We start from the raw sequence: 18793 nt of genomic DNA, 5'->3' as shown, positions 1-18793 counted from the left end.
AAAAAAAAAAAAAAAAAAAAAAGAGTTTTGCGGTAGATTATATAACTATAACATTACTGCATGGAATGCTTGTCATACACAGGGTGATCCTGCTGGTCTGTCACCAAGTGATGTAATCAGGGTCATCCAGTATTTTCAGTCAGTCACATAGCCATCCGAAACCGGGCCATGAAGAGCACAAGCTGCTCCTAATATACGCTGTGCTTTGTTAGCGGGGTCATAACATGAAAACATCTTCTAATTCCATTGATAATGAGTCAGATCTTCACAATCAGCATTAGGGCCACTCATGGGCCAACCACCTACCAGCATAAGTAATCTCCATAAAGGATTTAGGATGTCGACGCTAAACAGAATTTCTATTATATAGGAATTGTCAGTTTTGCCATCTGGAGGATTAAACAGCTGGTACGGAGCAGACCTCTAGGCTCCAGCTAGGCGGATCGGCAGACAAAGTTTCGGCAGCAGTTAGTAGTGCAGCTTTAAGAGATTTATTAAATATATCCAATTTCTATATATGTATATATAACTTTATTAAGAACAGCTCTGGAAATCATGACATGCTCCAAAATCATCCTATATTACAAAAGGCTAACGCTGCTCCTCACCTCTATGGGGGGTGGGATTCAAGTGTTTCGCGCGCCGGCGGCCACTAGATAGCGACCAATGAAGCATACAAGCAAGTAGGTATTTAGTTCATGAGTTCTTACTTTATGAAGAGAAGCAGCGTGCAGTGTGGAAGTGAGCACGCAGTGGGAGTAGGGGCCAATCAGCCGATACCGCACAAACTCCATGGTCAGATCCCTGGAAAGCAGAACACACAGACTGAGAATAGATACTAGGCATTTGTAATAGATAAAATGTCAAGTAGAATCGGATTGGTTGCTATGGGCAACGTGACCAGTTTCAATTGCAGGTGCTGTGCCACTGTGATGTTCGACTGTGCCCATTTCTGCTTACACTAAACATTCAATTTGGTTGAAATCCGGCACGATAGCAGACAAATAGTGCTCTCCAATCCCATAGCAAGTACTGAAACGATCTAATGTAAGAGGATAAATACAAAAAAATTTCTAGGTACCGAATGGTAATCTTGGTTTGTGTTGAAGTCCACCGATAAGGCTCAGGAATAGCTCTTGTGCCATCACCGATGATTCTTTTCACAGGAACGGCCTTTTCTCCTTTGTTATCCTTTGCTTTCCTCTTTTTTCCTGCCTTCTTCACACCTGCTGGTTTCTCTTCCTGGGCAGGAGCAGGTGCTAGCTCCGGGCTGGAGACTGCATTGTCCGGTCTGTCCTCACATACGCACACCAGCCTCAGCTCCTTCAAGATATCCTGATATACAGGTGAAACTCAGAAAATTAGAATATCGTGCACAAGTTAATTTATTTCAGTAATTCAACTTAAAAAGGTGAAACGAATATATTATATAGACTCATTACATGCAAAGTGAGATATTTCAAGCGTTTATTAGTTATAATTTTGATGATTGTGGCTTACAGGTTAAGAAAACCCCAAATCCAAAATCTCAGAAAATTAGAAAATTACATAAAATCAATAAAAAGGATATTTATGGTAGACTTACCATGGTTAAATCTCTTTCTGCGAGGTACACTGGGTTCCACAGGGAATACATCGGGGTGTAGAGATGGTTCTTGATCTCGAGGCACCAACAGGGTAAAGCTTTAGACTGTCCCAGAATGCATTGCGGGCCTCCGCTATAACCCCGCCTCCAGGCACTGTGAGCTCAGTTTTGTTAACCAGTCCAATGCAGAAGCAGGTAAAAGAGAAGGCAGATGTTAGTCACATAGAACCACATTCTCACGACAGAAGACGGGACTATCGGCTAATGCCATACAAACCCAAAGAAGCCAAGTGCGTCAGGGTTGGAACCCTGTGGAACCCAGTGTACCTCGCAGAAAGATTTAACCATGGTAAGTCTACCACAAATCTCCTTTTCTGCAGCAGGGTACACTGTATTCCACAGGGAATACATCGGGGGATGTCCTAGAGCAGATCCTCAAGGGAGGGGACACACCTTAGCGGGTATGAGAACCTGGCGTCCAAAGGAAGCATCCTGGGAGGCGGAAGTATCAAAAGGCATAGAACCTAATAAACGTGTTCACTGAGGACCACGTAGCCGCCTTGCACAATTGTTCTGCGCCCGCGCCACGGCGGTCCACCCAAGAGGGTCCAACAGAGAGTAGAATGGGCTTTAATAGCAGCAGGAGCTGGGAGTCCAGCCTGCGCATAAGCTTGTGCAATCACAATTCTAAACCATCTGGCCAAGGTTTGCTTATTCGCAGGCCAGCCACGTTTGTGGAAACCAAACAGTACAAAGAGGGTATCTGACCTCCTAATAGAGGCAGTCCTGTCCACATACATACGGAGAGCCTGTACCACATCCAAAGACCTTTCTTTGGAGGACAATTCGGAAGAGATGAAGGCTGGAACCGCAATCTTTTGATTAAGGTGAAAAGAGGACCCCACCTTAGGTAAATAACCAGGGCGAGTTCTAAGAACTGCTCGGTCACGATGAAATATCAAAGAGGACAAAGCGCCGAAGTCCGACGCCCTTCTAGCAGAGGCAATAGCCAGCAGAAACAGGACCTTGGCTGTGAGCCATTTAAGGTCCACTGACTCAAGAGGTTCAAATGGAGACTCTTGCAGGGCATTCAGGACAGACAAATCCCATGGAGAGACATAGGGAGGTTGAATCCGCAGTACGCACTGAGTGCATGTATGTACGTCAGGTATAGATGCAATTTTTCTCTGAAACCACACCAACAAGGCAAATATGTGAACCTTGAGGGAGGCCAGACGAAGTCCTAAATCAAGGCCTTGTTGCAAAAAAACAGAAGTCTGGAAGTACTGAATTTGTAAGCATCGTAATTCTTAGCAGCACACTAGGTGAAGTAAGAATTCTAGACCCTATAATAAATCCGCACAGATGCCGGTTTGCGGGCCTTCAACATAGTTTGGACGACCGCCTCTGAGAATCCTTTGGCCCTCAGGAGTAAAGCTTCAAGAGCCACGCCGTCAAAGCCAGTCTGGCCAGGTCTGGATAGACATAACGGCCCTGAACGAGGAGGTCTGAAGTAGAAGAGGACGCTCTATCGATAGACCCTGCAGGTCTGAGAACCAATGCCGTCTGGGCCATGCTGGAGCGACTACAAGTAGTATTCCTTCTTGTTTGAACTTCCATAGTACCCTGGGCAGGAGTGACACTGGAGGGAACACGTAGGGCAGCCGAAAGTTCCATGGATTTGCCATAGCATCCACAAACTCTGCTTGAGGATCCCTGGTTCTTGACCGAAGACCAGAACTTTGTGATAGTGTCGAGACGCCATCAGGTCTACATCTGGTTGGCCCCACTTGTTCACTAGAAGTTGAAAGACTTCCTGATGAAAACTCCACTCTCCGGCGTGCACGTCCTGAAGACTGAGGAAATCACCTTCCCAGTTGAGGACTCCCGGAATGAACACTGCCGATATTACCGGCAAAAGGCGTTCCGCCTAACGAAGGATTTTTGACACTTCCATCATTGCCATGCAGCTTCGAGTGTCGCACTGATGGTTTATGTACGCCATAGTGATGGCGTGGTCTGACCGTACTTGAACAGGCCTGTTCTATATCAGAGGCAGAGCGAGAGACAAAGTATTGAACACTGCCCGTAATTCCAGAATGTTTATTGGGAGGAGTGAATCCTCCATGGTCCACCAACCCTGGAAAGAGTGTTGCTTCAACACCGTGCCCCCAACACTTCAGACTGACGTCAGTAGGGGGATCCAGAAGGGACGGCCCTTGCTCCACTGCTGGTCCTGTAGTCACCAGGTCAGCGACAGGCGAACCTCCCGAGTCAAGGAGATCATGTGAGATCTGATCCAATGAGGCAAGCCGTCCCACTTGGAAAAGATTAACCTCTGTAGAGGGCGGGAATGGAATTGAGTGTACTCTACTATGTCGAATGCCGACACCATGAGGCCCAGTACTTGCATCACCGAGTGTACAGACACTCTTGGGCGAGAAAGAAAGTATCTAATCCTGTCCTGAAGAAGTTTCAGCACCTTCTCTGGAGACAGAAACAGCCGTTGACTGTGTATATCCGGTAGTGCCCCCTGGTGCACCATGCTCCGAGCAGGGACCAGCGAGGACTGCTTCCAGTTGATGAGCCACCCGTGGGCTTGTAGGAAGTTTACAGTCAGTTGTAGATGACAGAGGAGGACATTGTGGGACTTTGCCAGAATCAGCAAATCGTCCAGATACGGCAGGAACCCGACTCCCTGGCGACGGAGATGAGCAGTCATCACAGCCATAACCTTGGTGAAGACCCGAGGGGCCGTGGTCAGTCCAAACGGCAGAGCCTGGAATTGATAGTGAAGGTTGCCAATAGAAAACCGCAGACATTGCTGATGTGATATGGCAATAGGCATATGCAGGTAAGCATCTTGTATAACCAGGGATACCATACAGTCTTCGGGTCCATGACCAGTACAATTGAGCGCGGTGTTTCCATATGGAACTTGGACACACTCACAAACTTGTTCAGTGATTTGAGGTTAAGATAAGCCAGAAAGACCCATCAAGTTTCGGGACTAGAAACAGGGTCGAGTAGTATCCTCTGCCTCTCTGGGACAGAGGGACCGGCACTACCACTCCTGTATCCAGGAAGGAACGCACAACCATCAGTAAAGCTTGCGCCTTTAACGGATCCGAAGGGATAACCGATGTGCAGAACTGGCGAGGACGATGTCTCTGGGAAGAGACTGCGTACCTGTGAGAAACAACTTCTCACACCCATGCGTCTGAAGTGGTCATTAACCAGACCTAGATGAATTGTAGAAGTCGGTCCCCCACCCTTGGATCCTCCAGGGGAAGGCCTGTCCTGTCATGCAGCAGGCTTGTCATGAGAAGCAGGCTGACGAGCAGCCCAGGTATGTTAGGCCTTTGGCTTAGTGGTTGTTGGGAGCACGAGACAGAATCTCGGGTATGCTTGACCTTGGCTTCCCCTTAAGGCCGAAAGCAGAGAAAAGTGGTACCTTTTGCCTTCTGTGCAGAAGGAGTAGCATTTGGGAGAAAGGCAGTCACAGTAGCCGCCGATTCAGACCCCATTTTTAATTAGGTCTTCCCCAAATGAGATGTCCCCAGTAAAAAAGGAATACCTCCAAGGACTTTTGGAGTCCAGGTCCACCATCCACGACCTCAACAACAGAATACGGCGAGCCAGGACAGATGTAGTCAACGCCTTGGCAGCCAACACACCCGCCTCAGGTGATGCCTCCTGGTGAAAAAAAAAGGTGGCGGTGGTATTGTGAGACAGGGAATGTCTGGCATTGTCAGATATATCCTCGGGCAGCTCCTCCTCTGCCTGATCCAGTCATCAATCTATTTTGCAGCCCCAAGAGGACGTAATTGTGGTCTATGTATAAACACCCGTAAGGGAGTAATAGACTTCAGGCATCCTTCAACGCGCTTACCTGTCGGTTCCTACAGTGAGGGGACAGTGATGAGAGGCAGAGTGTCCGACACCCGACACATGAGTTCACTAGCAGTGAACTACCTACTCGTTATATAACTCTGCAGGGGGGAGGATATTGAGCCAATGCGCATTGTAGACAGGGGGAATGTCTTCCCTGGATTGGACCAGGAGTCTTGTCTAATGTACACTTAATGGTCAGATTGTGGTAACAGAGTTTTAATTCCCCTCTAACGTGTGGACATATCAGTTTGTTTACCACAGTAGGGGAATCCTCTTATCAGTGATTTGTAGGATTTGTTACCCAGTAACCACAAGGGCAGTGGTATCATTTAGCAATGGAAAATCCTTGTCAGGAACACCTAATATAGGGACTGACAGGACAACATGATCCCCCTCTCTTCAGATAAAAATATCAGAGAGATTATTGGATAGGGAGGAAGAAGCAGCCTGCTCAGGTGACCCAGAGACACGAGAGTGACCTGGAATAGGGTTTTGCCTGACCAAGGAATGAGTCATACACTACAACCCGTGAGGAAAAATTTTCCCGCCCAAAGCGGAGTAACCATGAGGACATCAGTGACAGTAATGTTACAGGTGGTCCCATAGGGGGCATAAAGCGTTCAACAAGAGAACCCAGTAGGTTTGAGGTTTGAGAACGCAGCTCAGGTTGGCTCCCGATTGATTACAGGCACTGCGGACTGACTGGGAGATGTATGAGACATAGTACACAGACCATCACACAAAACTCCCCCCTCAGGTAAAAGAGGATTTTGGTACTTACCGATAAATCCATTTCTCTGAATCCTCTAGGGGACACTGGAGTCCTATACAGTAGGGGTGGGACGCCTTGAACTGGAGGTGTGGCACAATCTAAAATTAGCATTGTCTGCACAGCCGGTTCCTCCCCCTTCACATCCCTCAGTTTGAAAAATTTTGACTGAGAGAATAGGACATGACACTATAGCACATGGCGAGGAACCGACCCGTACAACATATCAAACAGCGGCCAAGAACTCTGGACCGAATAAGGAACACCGTTTATACGAACTGTTTAAAACAAGAACTGAAAAACACAGCAGGTTGACAGCACCGGAGGCGGGCGTCCAGTGTCCCCTAGAGGATTCAGAGAAATGGATTTATCGGTAAGTACCAAAATCCTCTTTTCTCTTTCATCCACTAGGGGACACTGGAGTCCTATACAGTAGGGGACGTCCCAAAGTTTTCCCCCAGGGAGGGAGTGCTGTCGGTGGCCTGCAAAACTAAACGTCCGATTAGATTCTCCGGACGCAAAAGTATCAAACTTGTAAAATCTTGCGAACGTGTGTGCTGAAGACCACGTCGCCGCTCTGCAAAGTTGAGTAGTGAAAGCACCCCTGGCAGCCGCCCACGAGGCACCCACTGATCGGGTAGTATGAGCACCCGTCTGAACCGGAACCTGTTTGCCACAGGAAACATAAGCTTGGCGAATGGTAAGTCTAATCCATCTAGCCAAAGACTGCTTAGATGCTGGCCAACCCTTCTTTGGCCCATCATAAAGAACAAACAAATGGTCCGACTTTCTGAAGGACGACGTAACCTGTACGTATACCCGTAAAGCTCGGACAACATCCAAGGACACGTCCTCATCTGTGATACCCTGGAAAGATGGAACCACTATTGGCTGGTTTACATGAAACCCCGAAACCACCTTCGGAAGGAAGTCCGCCCTTGTACGGAGTTCCGCCCTTTCCTCATGAAAAACTAAGAAAGGACTCTTACAGGATAAGGCTCCCAACTCAGAAACCCGCCTAGCCGAAGCCAAGGCAAGTAATAACGTGACCTTCCAAGAGAGATATTTCAGGTCTGTTCTTGTCAACGGCTCAAAAATCGGTAACTTCAAATATTCTAACACCAAATTTAAGTCCCATGGTGCCGTGGGAGGACAAAAAGGGGGTTGAATCCTCAGAACCCCCTGTAAAAAGGTTTGAATCTCTGGCAAGGCTGCTAGCCGCTGTTGAAAAAGGTTGGAGAGAGCCGAAATCTGAACCTTCAAGTCTGAGTCCTCCCTCTAGACCGGCCTGAAGGAAAAGTAGAAGTCGAGATAAATGGAAATTCGTTGAATTCCATCCCCGCTCCTGACACCAAGCCATGTACCGTCTCCAAATCCTGTAGTAGTGCCTGGCTGTGACCGGCTTCCTAGCGGCAATCATTGTAGGAATGGCCGTTCGTGGAATCCCTCTGTTTCTTAAGATCCGGGTTTCAATAGCCACGCCGTCAAACGCAGCCTGTTCAGGTCGGGGTGTAGGAACGGTCCCTGAGATAGCAGGTCCTCTCTCTGAGGTAACCTCCAAGGATCTTCCGCAAGTAACCCCGCAGGTCGGAGTACCAACTCCTGCGGGGCCAATCTGGTGCGATTAGAATGGCCCACACTCGTTCCCGTTTTACCCTTTTTAGAACCCTGGGTATGAGTGGGAATGGGGGAAATATGTAAACCCTCCTGTAGCACCAAGGAAGTGTTAATGCGTCCACTCCTTCTGCTGCTGGATCTCGAGTCCTTGACACATATCTGGGTAGCTGATGGTTTTGTCGAGACGCCATTAGGTCCACCTGAGGCAGACCCCATCTTCTCACAATCATGTTGAAAATCCGTGGATGAAGGCACCACTCTCCCGGATGCATGTCCTGGCCACTGAGATAATCTGCTTCCCAGTTCTCCACACCTGGAATGAACACTGCCGAGAGAATGATGTCTCGTCTTTCTGCCCACAACAAGATCTTTGTGGCTTCCTTTAACGCCATCCTGCTCTTTGTTTCTCCTTGACGGTTTATGTAAGCCGTCGTCGTGACATTGTCTGACTGAATCCTGATGTGTTGTTTCATGACTAGGTCTTCTGCTAAGAGAAGTGCATTGTAAACTGCTCTTAGTTCGAGGATATTTATGGGTAGTTTGCTCTCCTGTAGCGTCCACCGTCCTTGAAACTGATGGTCCTCTAGGACGGCTCCCCAACCTCTGAGACTGGCGTCAGTCGTCAGGATCCTCCAATCCCAAATGCCGCATTTCTTGCCGGCTGCAAGGTTCTTGTGTAACGACCACCATATCAAGGAGACCCGTACTTGTGGTTGAAGTCGGATTCTCCGATGGAGAAGCCAGTGCGAGCCTGCTCCCTGAGCAATGAGGTTTATTTGGAATGGTCGGCAATGAAGTCTGCCGTACTGGAGAGCTTCGAATGATGCCACCATCTTCCCGAGAAGTTGCACACAGAGGTGCAGAGAAACGGTTTGCGTCCTCAGTACCTGAGCCACTAATCTCTAAGTCCTGGACCTTGTTCTCTGGTAGGAACACACGTAATAAGACCGTGTCCAAGATGAGACCGAGGAATTAAATCCGTTGAGTCGGTATGAGGTTGGACTTTTGGAAATTGACAATCCATCCATGTTGAATTAGAAATTGATGGGATGTCTGAACATCCTTGAGCAGTCGAGTCTGAGATGGAGCCTTGATCAGTAAATCGTCCAGATAAGGTATAATCGTGACCCCCAACAGTCTCAGTCCTGCAACCATGATCGCCATGATCTTTGTGAAAATTCTTGGGGCTGATGCTAGACCGAACGGCAAGGCCCGAAATTGGTAGTGATCCGCCACCAGTGCGAACCTTAAGTAAGCCTGGTGAGGAGTCCAGATTGGAATATGCAGATATGCATCCTTTATGTCCATGGATACCATGAACTCGCCCTCTTCTAAGCCTGCAATGACTGATTGGATTGATTCCATCTTGAATTTGTAGACTCTTAAAAATAAGAATTTACTCACCGGTAATTCTATTTCTCGTAGTCCGTAGTGGATGCTGGGACTCCGTAAGGACCATGGGGAATAGCGGCTCCGCAGGAGACTGGGCACAACTACAAAGAAAGCTTTAGGTCTAACTGGTGTGCACTGGCTCCTCCCACTATGACCCTCCTCCAGACTTCAGTTAGGATACTGTGCCCGGAAGAGCTGACACAATAAGGAAGGATTTAGAATCCCGGGTAAGACTCATACCAGCCACACCAATCACACCGTATAACTCGTGATACAATACCCAGTTAACAGTATGACAACAACTCAGCCTCTCAACAGATGGCTCAACAATAACCCTTTAGTTAAACAATAACTATATACAAGTATTGCAGACAATCCGCACTTGGGATGGGCGCCCAGCATCCACTACGGACTACGAGATATTGAATTACCGGTGAGTAAATTCTTATTTTCTCTGACGTCCTAAGTGGATGCTGGGACTCCGTAAGGACCATGGGGATTATACCAAAGCTCCCAAACGGGCGGGAGAGTGCGGATGACTCTGCAGCACCGAATGGGCAAACTCTAGGTCCTCCTCAGCCAGGGTGTCAAACTTGTAGAATTTAGCAAATGTGTTTGACCCCGACCAAGTAGCTGCTCGGCAAAGTTGTAAAGCCGAGACCCCTCGGGCAGCCGCCCAAGAAGAGCCCACCTTCCTCGTGGAATGGGCTTTTACTGATTTAGGATGCGGCAGTCCAGCCGCAGAATGTGCAAGCTGAATCGTACTACAGATCCAGCGAGCAATAGTCTGCTTTGAAGCAGGTGCACCCAACTTGTTGGGCGCATACAGGATAAATAGCGAGTCAGTCTTTCTGACTCCAGCTGTCCTGGAAACATAGATTTTCAGGGCCCTGACTACGTCCAACAACTTGGAAGCCTCCAAGTCTGTAGTAGCCGCAGGCACCACGATAGGTTGGTTCAGATGAAAAGCCGATACCACTTTAGGAAGAAACTGGGGACGAGTCCTCAATTCTGCCCTATCCATATGGAAAATCAGATAAGGGCTTTTACATGACAAAGCCGCCAATTCTGATACACGCCTGGCCGAAGCCAAGGCCAACAACATGACCACTTTCCACGTGAGATATTTCAATTCCACGGTTTTAAGTGGCTCAAACCAATGTGACTTTAGGAAATCCAACACCACGTTGAGATCCCAAGGTGCCACTGGAGGCACAAAAGGGGGCTGAATATGCAGCACTCCCTTAACAAAAGTCTGAACTTCAGGTAGTGAAGCCAGTTCTCTCTGGAAGAAAATCGATAGAGCCGAAATCTGGACCTTAATGGAACCCAATTTTAGGCCCATAGTCACCCCTGACTGTAGGAAGTGCAGGAAACGGCCCAGCTGAAATTCCTCCGTTGGGGCCTTCCTGGCCTCACACCACGCAACATATTTTCGCCATATGCGGTGATAATGGTTTGCGGTTACTTCTTTTCTAGCTTTAATCAGCGTAGGAATGACTTCCTCCAGAATGCCCTTTTCCCTTCAGGATCCGGTGTTCAACCGCCATGCTGTCAAACGCAGCCGCGGTAAGTCTTGGAACAGACAGGGCCCCTGCTGCAGCAGGTCCTGTCTGAGCGGCAGAGGCCATGGGTCCTCTGACATCATTTCTTGAAGTTCCGGGTACCAAGCTCTTCTTGGCCAATCCGGAACCATGAGTATAGTTCTTACTCCTCTTCTCCTTATTATCCTCAGTACCTTTGGTATGAGAGGAAGAGGAGGGAACACATAAACCGACCGGTACACCCACGGTGTCACTAGAGCGTCCACAGCTATCGCCTGCGGGTCTCTTGACCTGGCGCAATATCTTTCTAGCTTTTTGTTTAGGCGGGACGCCATCATGTCCACCTGTGGCCTTTCCCAACGGTTTACAATCAGTTGGAAGACTTCTGGATGAAGTCCCCACTCTCTCGGGTGGAGGTCGTGCCTGCTGAGGAAGTCTGCTTCCCAGTTGTCCACTCCCGGAATGAACACTGCTGACAGTACTAACACGTGATTTTCCGCCCATCGGAGAATCCTTGTGGCTTCTGCCATCGCCGTCCTGCTTCTCGTGCCGCCCTGTCGGTTTACATGGGCGACCGCCGTGATGTTGTCTGACTGGATCAGTACCGGCTGGTTTTGAAGCAGGGGTTTTGCCTGACTTAGGGCATTGTAAATGGCCCTCAGCTCTAGAATATTTATGTGCAGGGAAGTCTCCTGACTTGACCATAGTCCTTGGAAGTTTCTTCCCTGTGTGACTGCCCCCCAGCCTCGAAGGCTGGCATCCGTGGTCACCAGGACCCAGTCCTGTATGCCGAATCTGCGGCCCTCTTGAAGATGAGCACTCTGCAGCCACCACAGCAGAGACACCCTGGTCCTTGGAGACAGGGTTATCAGCCGATGCATCTGAAGATGCGATCCGGACCACTGGTCCAACAGGTCCCACTGAAAGGTTCCATGCAAGAACCTGCCGAATGGAATTGCTTCGTAGGAAGCTACCATCTTTCCCAGGATCCGCGTGCAGTGATGCACCGACACCTGTTTTGGTTTTAGGAGGCCTCTGACTAGAGATGACAGCTCCTTGGCCTTCTCCTCCGGGAGAAACACTTTTTTCTGTTCTGTGTCCAGAACCATCCCCAGGAACAGTAGACGTGTCGTAGGGACCAGCTGTGACTTTGGAATATTTAGAATCCAGCCGTGCTGTTGTAGCACCTCCCGAGATAGTGCTACCCCGACCAACAACTGCTCCCTGGACCTCGCCTTTATCAGGAGATCGTCCAAGTACGGGATAATTAAAACTCCCCTCTTTCGAAGGAGTATCATCATTTCGGCCATTACCTTGGTAAAGACCCTCGGAGCCGTGGATAGACCGAACGGCAACGTCTGGAATTGGTAATGACAATCCTGTACCACAAATCTGAGGTACTCCTGGTGAGGATGGTAAATGGGGACATGCAGGTAAGCATCCTTGATGTCCAGTGATACCATGTAATCCCCCTCGTCCAGGCTTGCAATAACCGCCCTGAGCGATTCCATCTTGAACTTATTTTTTTATGTACGTGTTCAAGGATTTCAAATTTAAAATGGGTCTCACCGAACCGTCCGGTTTCGGTACCACAAACATTGTGGAATAGTAACCCCTTCCTTGTTGAAGTAGGGGCACCTTTACTATCACCTGCTGGGAATACAGCTTGTGAATTGCCTCTAACACTGCCTCCCTGCCTGAGGGAGTTGTTGGCAAGGCAGATTTGAGGAAACGGCAGGGGGGGGGGGGGGGGGGGGGGAGACGTCTCGAATTCCAGCTTGTACCCCTGAGATACTACTTGAAAGATCCAGGGATCCACCCGTGAGCGAGCCCACTGATCGCTGAAATTTTTGAGACGGGCCCCCACCGTACCCGGCTCCGCCTGTGGAGCCCCAGCGTCATGCTGTGGACTTAGAGGAAGCGGGGGAGGACTTTTGCTCCTGGGAACTGGCTGTATGCTGCAGCTTTTTCCCTCTACCTCTGCCTCTGGGCAGAAAGGACGCGCCTTTAACCCGCTTGCCCTTATTGGGCCGAAAGGACTGTACCTGATAATACGGTGCTTTCTTTGGCTGTGAGGGAACATTGGGTAAAAATGTAGACTTCCCAGCTGTTGCTGTGGAAACGAGGTCCGAGAGACCATCCCCGAACAACTCCTCACCCTTATAAGGCAAAACTTCCATGTGCCTTTTAGAATCTGCATCTCCTGTCCACTGCCGAGTCCATAACCCTCTCCTGGCAGAAATGGACATTGCACTTATTTTAGATGCCAGCCGGCAAATATCCCTCTGTGCATCCCTCATGTATAAGAGTGCGTCTTTAATATGCTCTACGGTTAGCAATATAGTGTCCCTGTCTAGGGTATCAATACTTTCCGACAGGGAATCTGACCACGCAGCTGCAGCACTGCACATCCATGCTGAAGCAATAGCTGGTCTCAGTATAACACCTGTGTGTGTATATATAGACTTCAGGATAGCCTCCTGCTTTCTATCAGCAGATTCCTTCAGGGCGGCCGTATCCGGAGACGGTAGTGCCACCTTCTTTGACAAGCGTGTGAGCGCTTTATCCACCCTAGGGGATGTTTCCCAACGTGACCTATCCTCTGGCGGGAAAGGGTACGCCATTAGTAACCTCTTAGAAATTACCAGTTTCTTATCGGGGGAAGCCCACGCTTCTTCACACACTTCATTTAATTCCTCAGATGGAGGAAAAACAACTGGTAGTTTTTTCTCTCCAAACATAATACCCTTTTTTGTGGTACCCGGGGTAACATCAGAAATATGCAACACATTTTTCATTGCCTCAATCATATAACGTGTGGCCCTATTGGAAGATACATTAGTCTCATCGTCGTCGACACTGAATTCAGTATCCGTGTCGACATCTGTGTCTGCCATCTGAGGTAGCGGGCGTTTTAGAGCCCCTGATGGCTTTTGAGACGCCTGGGCAGGCACAGGCTGAGAAGCCGGCTGTCCCATATTTGGTATGTCGTCAAACCTTTCATGCAAGGAGTCGACACTGTCGCGTAATTCCTTCCACAGAACCATCCACTCAGGTGTCGACCCCGCAGGGGGTGACATCACATTTATCGGCATCTGCTCCGCCTCCACATAAGCCTCCTCATCAAACATGTCGACACAGCCGTACCGACACACCGCATACACACAGGGAATGCTCTGACAGAGGATAGGACCCCACAAAGCCCTTTGGGGAGACAGAGAGAGATTATGCCAGCACACACCAGAGCGCTATATAACACAGGGATCCCGCTATAAACGAGTGTTTTTCCCCTTATAGCTGTATATATATATATATATATATATATATATATATATATATATATATAATATATATATATATATATATATATATATATATATACATACATACATACATACACTGCGCCTAAATTTAGTGCCCCCCCTCTCTTTTTTACCCTTATGTAGCTTGACACTGCAGGGGAGAGCCAGGGAGCGTCCTTCCAGCGGAGCTGAGAGGGAAAAATGGCGCCAGTGTGCTGAGGGAGAGGGCCCCGCCCCTTTTCCGGCGGACTTCTCCCGCTTTTTCTGGAATTCTGGCAGGGGTATTTTTACACCTATATAGCCTTCCTGACTATATATGGTGTAGATTTGCCAGCCAAGGTGTATTATATTGCCCTCAGGGCGCCCCCCCCACAGCGCCCTGCACCCATCAGTGACCGGAGTGTGAGGTGTGCATGAGGAGCAATGGCGCACAGCTGCAGTGCTGTGCGCTACCTTGTTGAAGACAGAAGTCTTCTGCCGCCGATTTTCCGGAACACCTCTTGCTTCTGGCTCTGTAAGGGGGCCGGCGGCGCGGCTCCGGGACCGAACGATCGAGGTCGGGTCCTGTGTTCGATCCCTCTGGAGCTAATGGTGTCCAGTAGCCTAAGAAGCCCAAGCTACCACCAGTTAGGTAGGTTCGCTTCTTCTCCCCTTAGTCCCTCGCTGCAGTGAGTCTGTTGCCAGCAGATCTCACTGTAAAATAAAAAACCTAAAATATACTTTCTTTCTAGGAGCTCAGGAGAGCCCCTAGTGTGCATCCAGCTCAGCCGGGCACAAGATTCTAACTGAAGTCTGGAGGAGGGTCATAGTGGGAGGAGCCAGTGCACACCAGTTAGACCTAAAGCTTTCTTTGTAGTTGTGCCCAGTCTCCTGCGGAGCCGCTATTCCCCATGGTCCTTACGGAGTTCCAGCATCCACTTAGGACGTCAGAGAAAACTGGTTGAAAACTTTTAAATTGAGTATTGGTCTGACCGTCCCGTCTGGCTTTGGCACGACAAAAAGATTGGAATAGAACCCCGTTCCTCTCTGAGAAGAGGGAACCGGAATAATGACCTCTGCTTGTAGCAATTTGAGAAATGCTGCCCGTAGTGCCCCTGCTTTTTGAGGGCACCGAGGCAATCCTGTCTCACTGACTGTGAGGCCTCTGTTGAAATTCCAGCTTATATCCCTGAGAGATTAAGTTGTTCACCCAAAGTTCTGGTGAGGTTCTGGCCCAGATGTCCTGAAAACCTTCCAGTCGGCCGCCCACCAAGGGGGACCCCAGGTGAGCTGGGAGGCCGTCATGCCACGGTCTTGTCAGCAGGTTTATCGTGCTTTCTGGTTGCTGCTTGTGAGCGGCCTCTACCTCTGCCCCCACGTGGTTGTGTACCGAAACCCCTTCCTCTGGCTCGAAAGGACTGAGATCTAAATGAAGTAAATGCTGGACCCGAATAACCTCTCCTAGTTTGTGGAGCGGTTCTCGTATAAGGAGTAGGCAGAAAAGTGGACTTCCCCGCTGTAGCCTGCGAAATCCACTTGTCTAATTCTGGTCCGAACAGCATTTCACCCCCAAAGGGGATGGATTCTACCGCCTTTTTGGTCTCGGAGTCTCCCTGCCATTCTCTGAGCCATAAAATCAGTCTAGCCGATATAGCCGATGCAGATATGCGCGATGCTATTCTGCTAATATCCTTAGAAGCTTGACATAAGTACGATGCAGATTCCCGAATGTGTTCCGCCAGTTGGGTAATCTCTTCTAAACTGTTTTCCTCCTCAATAGCTTGTACAATACGGCCGGACCATGCACCCATGGCCTTGTTGACCCAAGCACAGACTATCGCAGGTCTCTGCGCTGCACCAGCTGCAACAAAAATTGACTTTAACGCAGTGTCAACTTTACGGTCTGACGCATCCTTTAAAGTAGTTACGTTAGGAATCGGTAAAATTGTCTTTTTTGACAACCTTCTTAGTGAGGCGTCCACTACCGGCGGAGTCTCCCACTTGTCCATTACACCCTTAGGTAGGGGATAAGTTACCTGAAACCGTTTCGGAAATTGAAACCGTTTGGAGGGATTTAGGAATGGGAAACACTGCTGAACACGGCTTCTGGGATTCAAACAAATCAAAATCTTCCGGCTCCCGTATTTCCTCGTCCTTAAAGCTTAGGATCTCTTTTACCGCGTCAATTAAGGAGTCTAGACCGGAGATTGCCGAGTCCTCTTCTGGAAAGTCGGCGTCTAGGTTAGGTTCAATTAACTCACCTTCCACCGTATCAAGAAGAAAACCCTCTTCCTCTTCTGATTCTGGTATCATAGGGAGAGTTCTTTTAACAGCCTTGTGCACACTTGTGTCTGCGTGTGCGGGCGGCGTTAACCTGATGAGAAATTCCTCCATCGTCTTTGAGAATCCCGCAGCCCATTCTGATTGCTGCTTGCGCGATTCTGCCATCTCCATGGAGATTCTATTAGCAAGGTTGTCTTCCCATGCCTTAGCCAGAGCACTGCTCCCCGGTGGAGCGTCCTTGTCTAAGCAGGAGTCGCACACCCCGGAGCTGCCAACCCGCGTGCTCTTCTTGTTACATTTCGTACAAACATAACAGGTCTTGGTTGCCTTAGACATGTTGTTTTGAAAACCCTGTACCAGGGTAACCCGCCGCGCTTTCACCCTTTAAACTAGGAAGAGAAAGACTGGGAGAAGATGGAAGCGAAGGTATTGGATCCGGCTGGCAATTACCTGTCCTTTTCGTATATAAAAAGGAGCAGGCCAATATCTTTACTTTAATTAAATAAAAAAAAATAAAAAAATAAAACACCAGCCGACTCGCAATCCCCACACCCCAACTGTAAATCAGCTACGATGTTAGAGTTGGTATTCGCTTGCTTCCGTGAATTTTCTGCGGGATCTTTGAAACAGAAGTCCCCAGAAAATATAAATTGTAGAGTTATATTATATTTACAGTATATGAGGATCTCCTGAAAAGTATTTGACACCAGCAGAGGGAGCTGTTGTCTAACGATCACTCTGCTATATTTTACTATGCACTATGCAGGCAGTGCAGCAGGGGGAGCTAATTCTGTAATAAGCAACCCTTTTCCTTACTTTACTGGGGGGAGGGGGGAGGACCCATCCATTATCTCATTCTGGCGCCATAATCATTAAATATGGCCCCCACTAAATGTGTGCCCCACATATGCTTATAGGTTTTTCTGTTAAAAACACTTGCTGTTTTTTTAACGGAGATGTGGTGGGATCTGAACCCAGGTCTCTAGACTTGATTGTCTCGGTGATTAGTGCGGTGTGCCACAGCAGGCACTTTTGGCTCCCCTCCCGCCGCCTGCTGGCTGGCGCGCGCCGAGTCTGCCATCGGCGAACAAACTTTCCCCGCTACTATCTGGCGCGCTCCGTACCCGCTGGCCGGCGCGCGCCTTGACAGCCTCGTAGCGGCGCCTGTGCTCTGCTTCGGCTGCCAGTCTCAGTCGCTGTGCAGCGGGCCTCTCTGCCGTCGCTCCCTGCTCACAGGGAGGAAGGGCTGAGTCCCGCGCCGCACTGTGCTCCCGCGCCCGCCGCTGTAGCTGCAAGAGGGAAGTCTATCTCTTATTTTATCAGGTGGCAGCAGTGATAATAAGGTTTTACTTTCAAGAAAGAGAGAGAGAGAAAAAAATGAATAAAGAAATGTATAAATTACATGAAGTACCCTAGCCTAAGCTACGTCTTCCTTCAACCAGTACTCACTGTTAGAAGGCTGGAGGATCTCCTGTGGAGAGAGGCAGGTCCCTTCAATAGGGATCTTTGTCTCTCCAATATTAAGTAGCCTTGTCCCCCTTTTATTAGGGTTACGCAGCCCCTTTTAGATTTTAAGTCAGGAGCTCAGTGCTCCACGTGCTGTACCTCCAGCACAATTTTTCAAACTGTGGGAGGAGGGATGTGAAGGGGGAGGAGCCGGCTGTGCAGACGATGCTAATTTTAGATTGTGCCACACCTCCGTTTCAAAGCTTCACACCCCTACTGTATAGGACTCCAGTGTCCCCTAGTGGATGAAAGAGAAATCCGTTGCGCATGCTCTGGTCAAGCACCTTTTTCCCTACAGGTCAAGCACCTTTTTCCCTAAGTTGGTCCTCACCACCGGGTACTATAGAGCCTTATTAAAGTGGATGTGTTACTATCTGACCTGTGCTCCCATGCCCTGGTGGATATAGTGGGGTCCCTGTTCTGTCAGTGTCCACGCCAGTGTCACGCTCAGTCTCCTTAAACCGCGACCGGAGCGAGATTTAATGGCGGGTCCCGCCTGGGGGATCCTCTTACCTCCTCCCTTAGTAGCAGCCATGCGATCCAGGAAAGCGTCTGCGGTGGTGCGCCTAGGAACCGAGCCAGAGGGAGTATGCGACACCACTGGGGAGGTGATGGAGCCGCAGCACAGTACGTCACACTGACATATGAAGTGTTGCAGCCCTTAAGTCTTCTAAAAAAACTTTCAGGGCTGTCTAGCACAGCCCCCCTGTTAAGTGACCTGCTTCATGCAGGCACCAACTTTAAAACTGAGCTCACAGTGCCTGGAGGTGGGGTTATAGAGGAGGCCCTGCAATGCATTCTGGGACAGTCTAAAGCTTTAGCCTGTTGGTGCCTCTGGATCAAGATCCATCTCTACACCCCAATGTATTCCCTGTGGAACACAGTGTACCCCTCTGCAGAAAAAAAACAAGGATTGTAATAC

At 49.1% G+C, this 18793-nt stretch overlaps 1 protein-coding gene across 1 annotated transcript in view; it reads right to left on the bottom strand.

The window, feature by feature from the left end:
* Positions 1-18793, bottom strand: part of POP1 (POP1 homolog, ribonuclease P/MRP subunit) — a 128694-nt gene that overhangs the window by 43156 nt on the left and 66745 nt on the right. Inside the window, exons 8-9 of the mRNA XM_063924171.1 lie at positions 1082-1335; positions 711-804 (exon numbers count right to left, since the gene is read on the bottom strand). Coding sequence (XP_063780241.1) covers positions 711-804; positions 1082-1335 — 348 coding nt within the window. The remainder of the gene's footprint in view (positions 1-710; positions 805-1081; positions 1336-18793) is intronic.

The sequence above is a fragment of the Pseudophryne corroboree genome, chromosome 5 (genome assembly GCF_028390025.1).
Source record: "Pseudophryne corroboree isolate aPseCor3 chromosome 5, aPseCor3.hap2, whole genome shotgun sequence".
In the NCBI taxonomy this organism is placed as follows: Eukaryota; Metazoa; Chordata; class Amphibia; order Anura; family Myobatrachidae; genus Pseudophryne; species Pseudophryne corroboree.
This window is presented reverse-complemented; position numbering and strand designations above follow the sequence as displayed.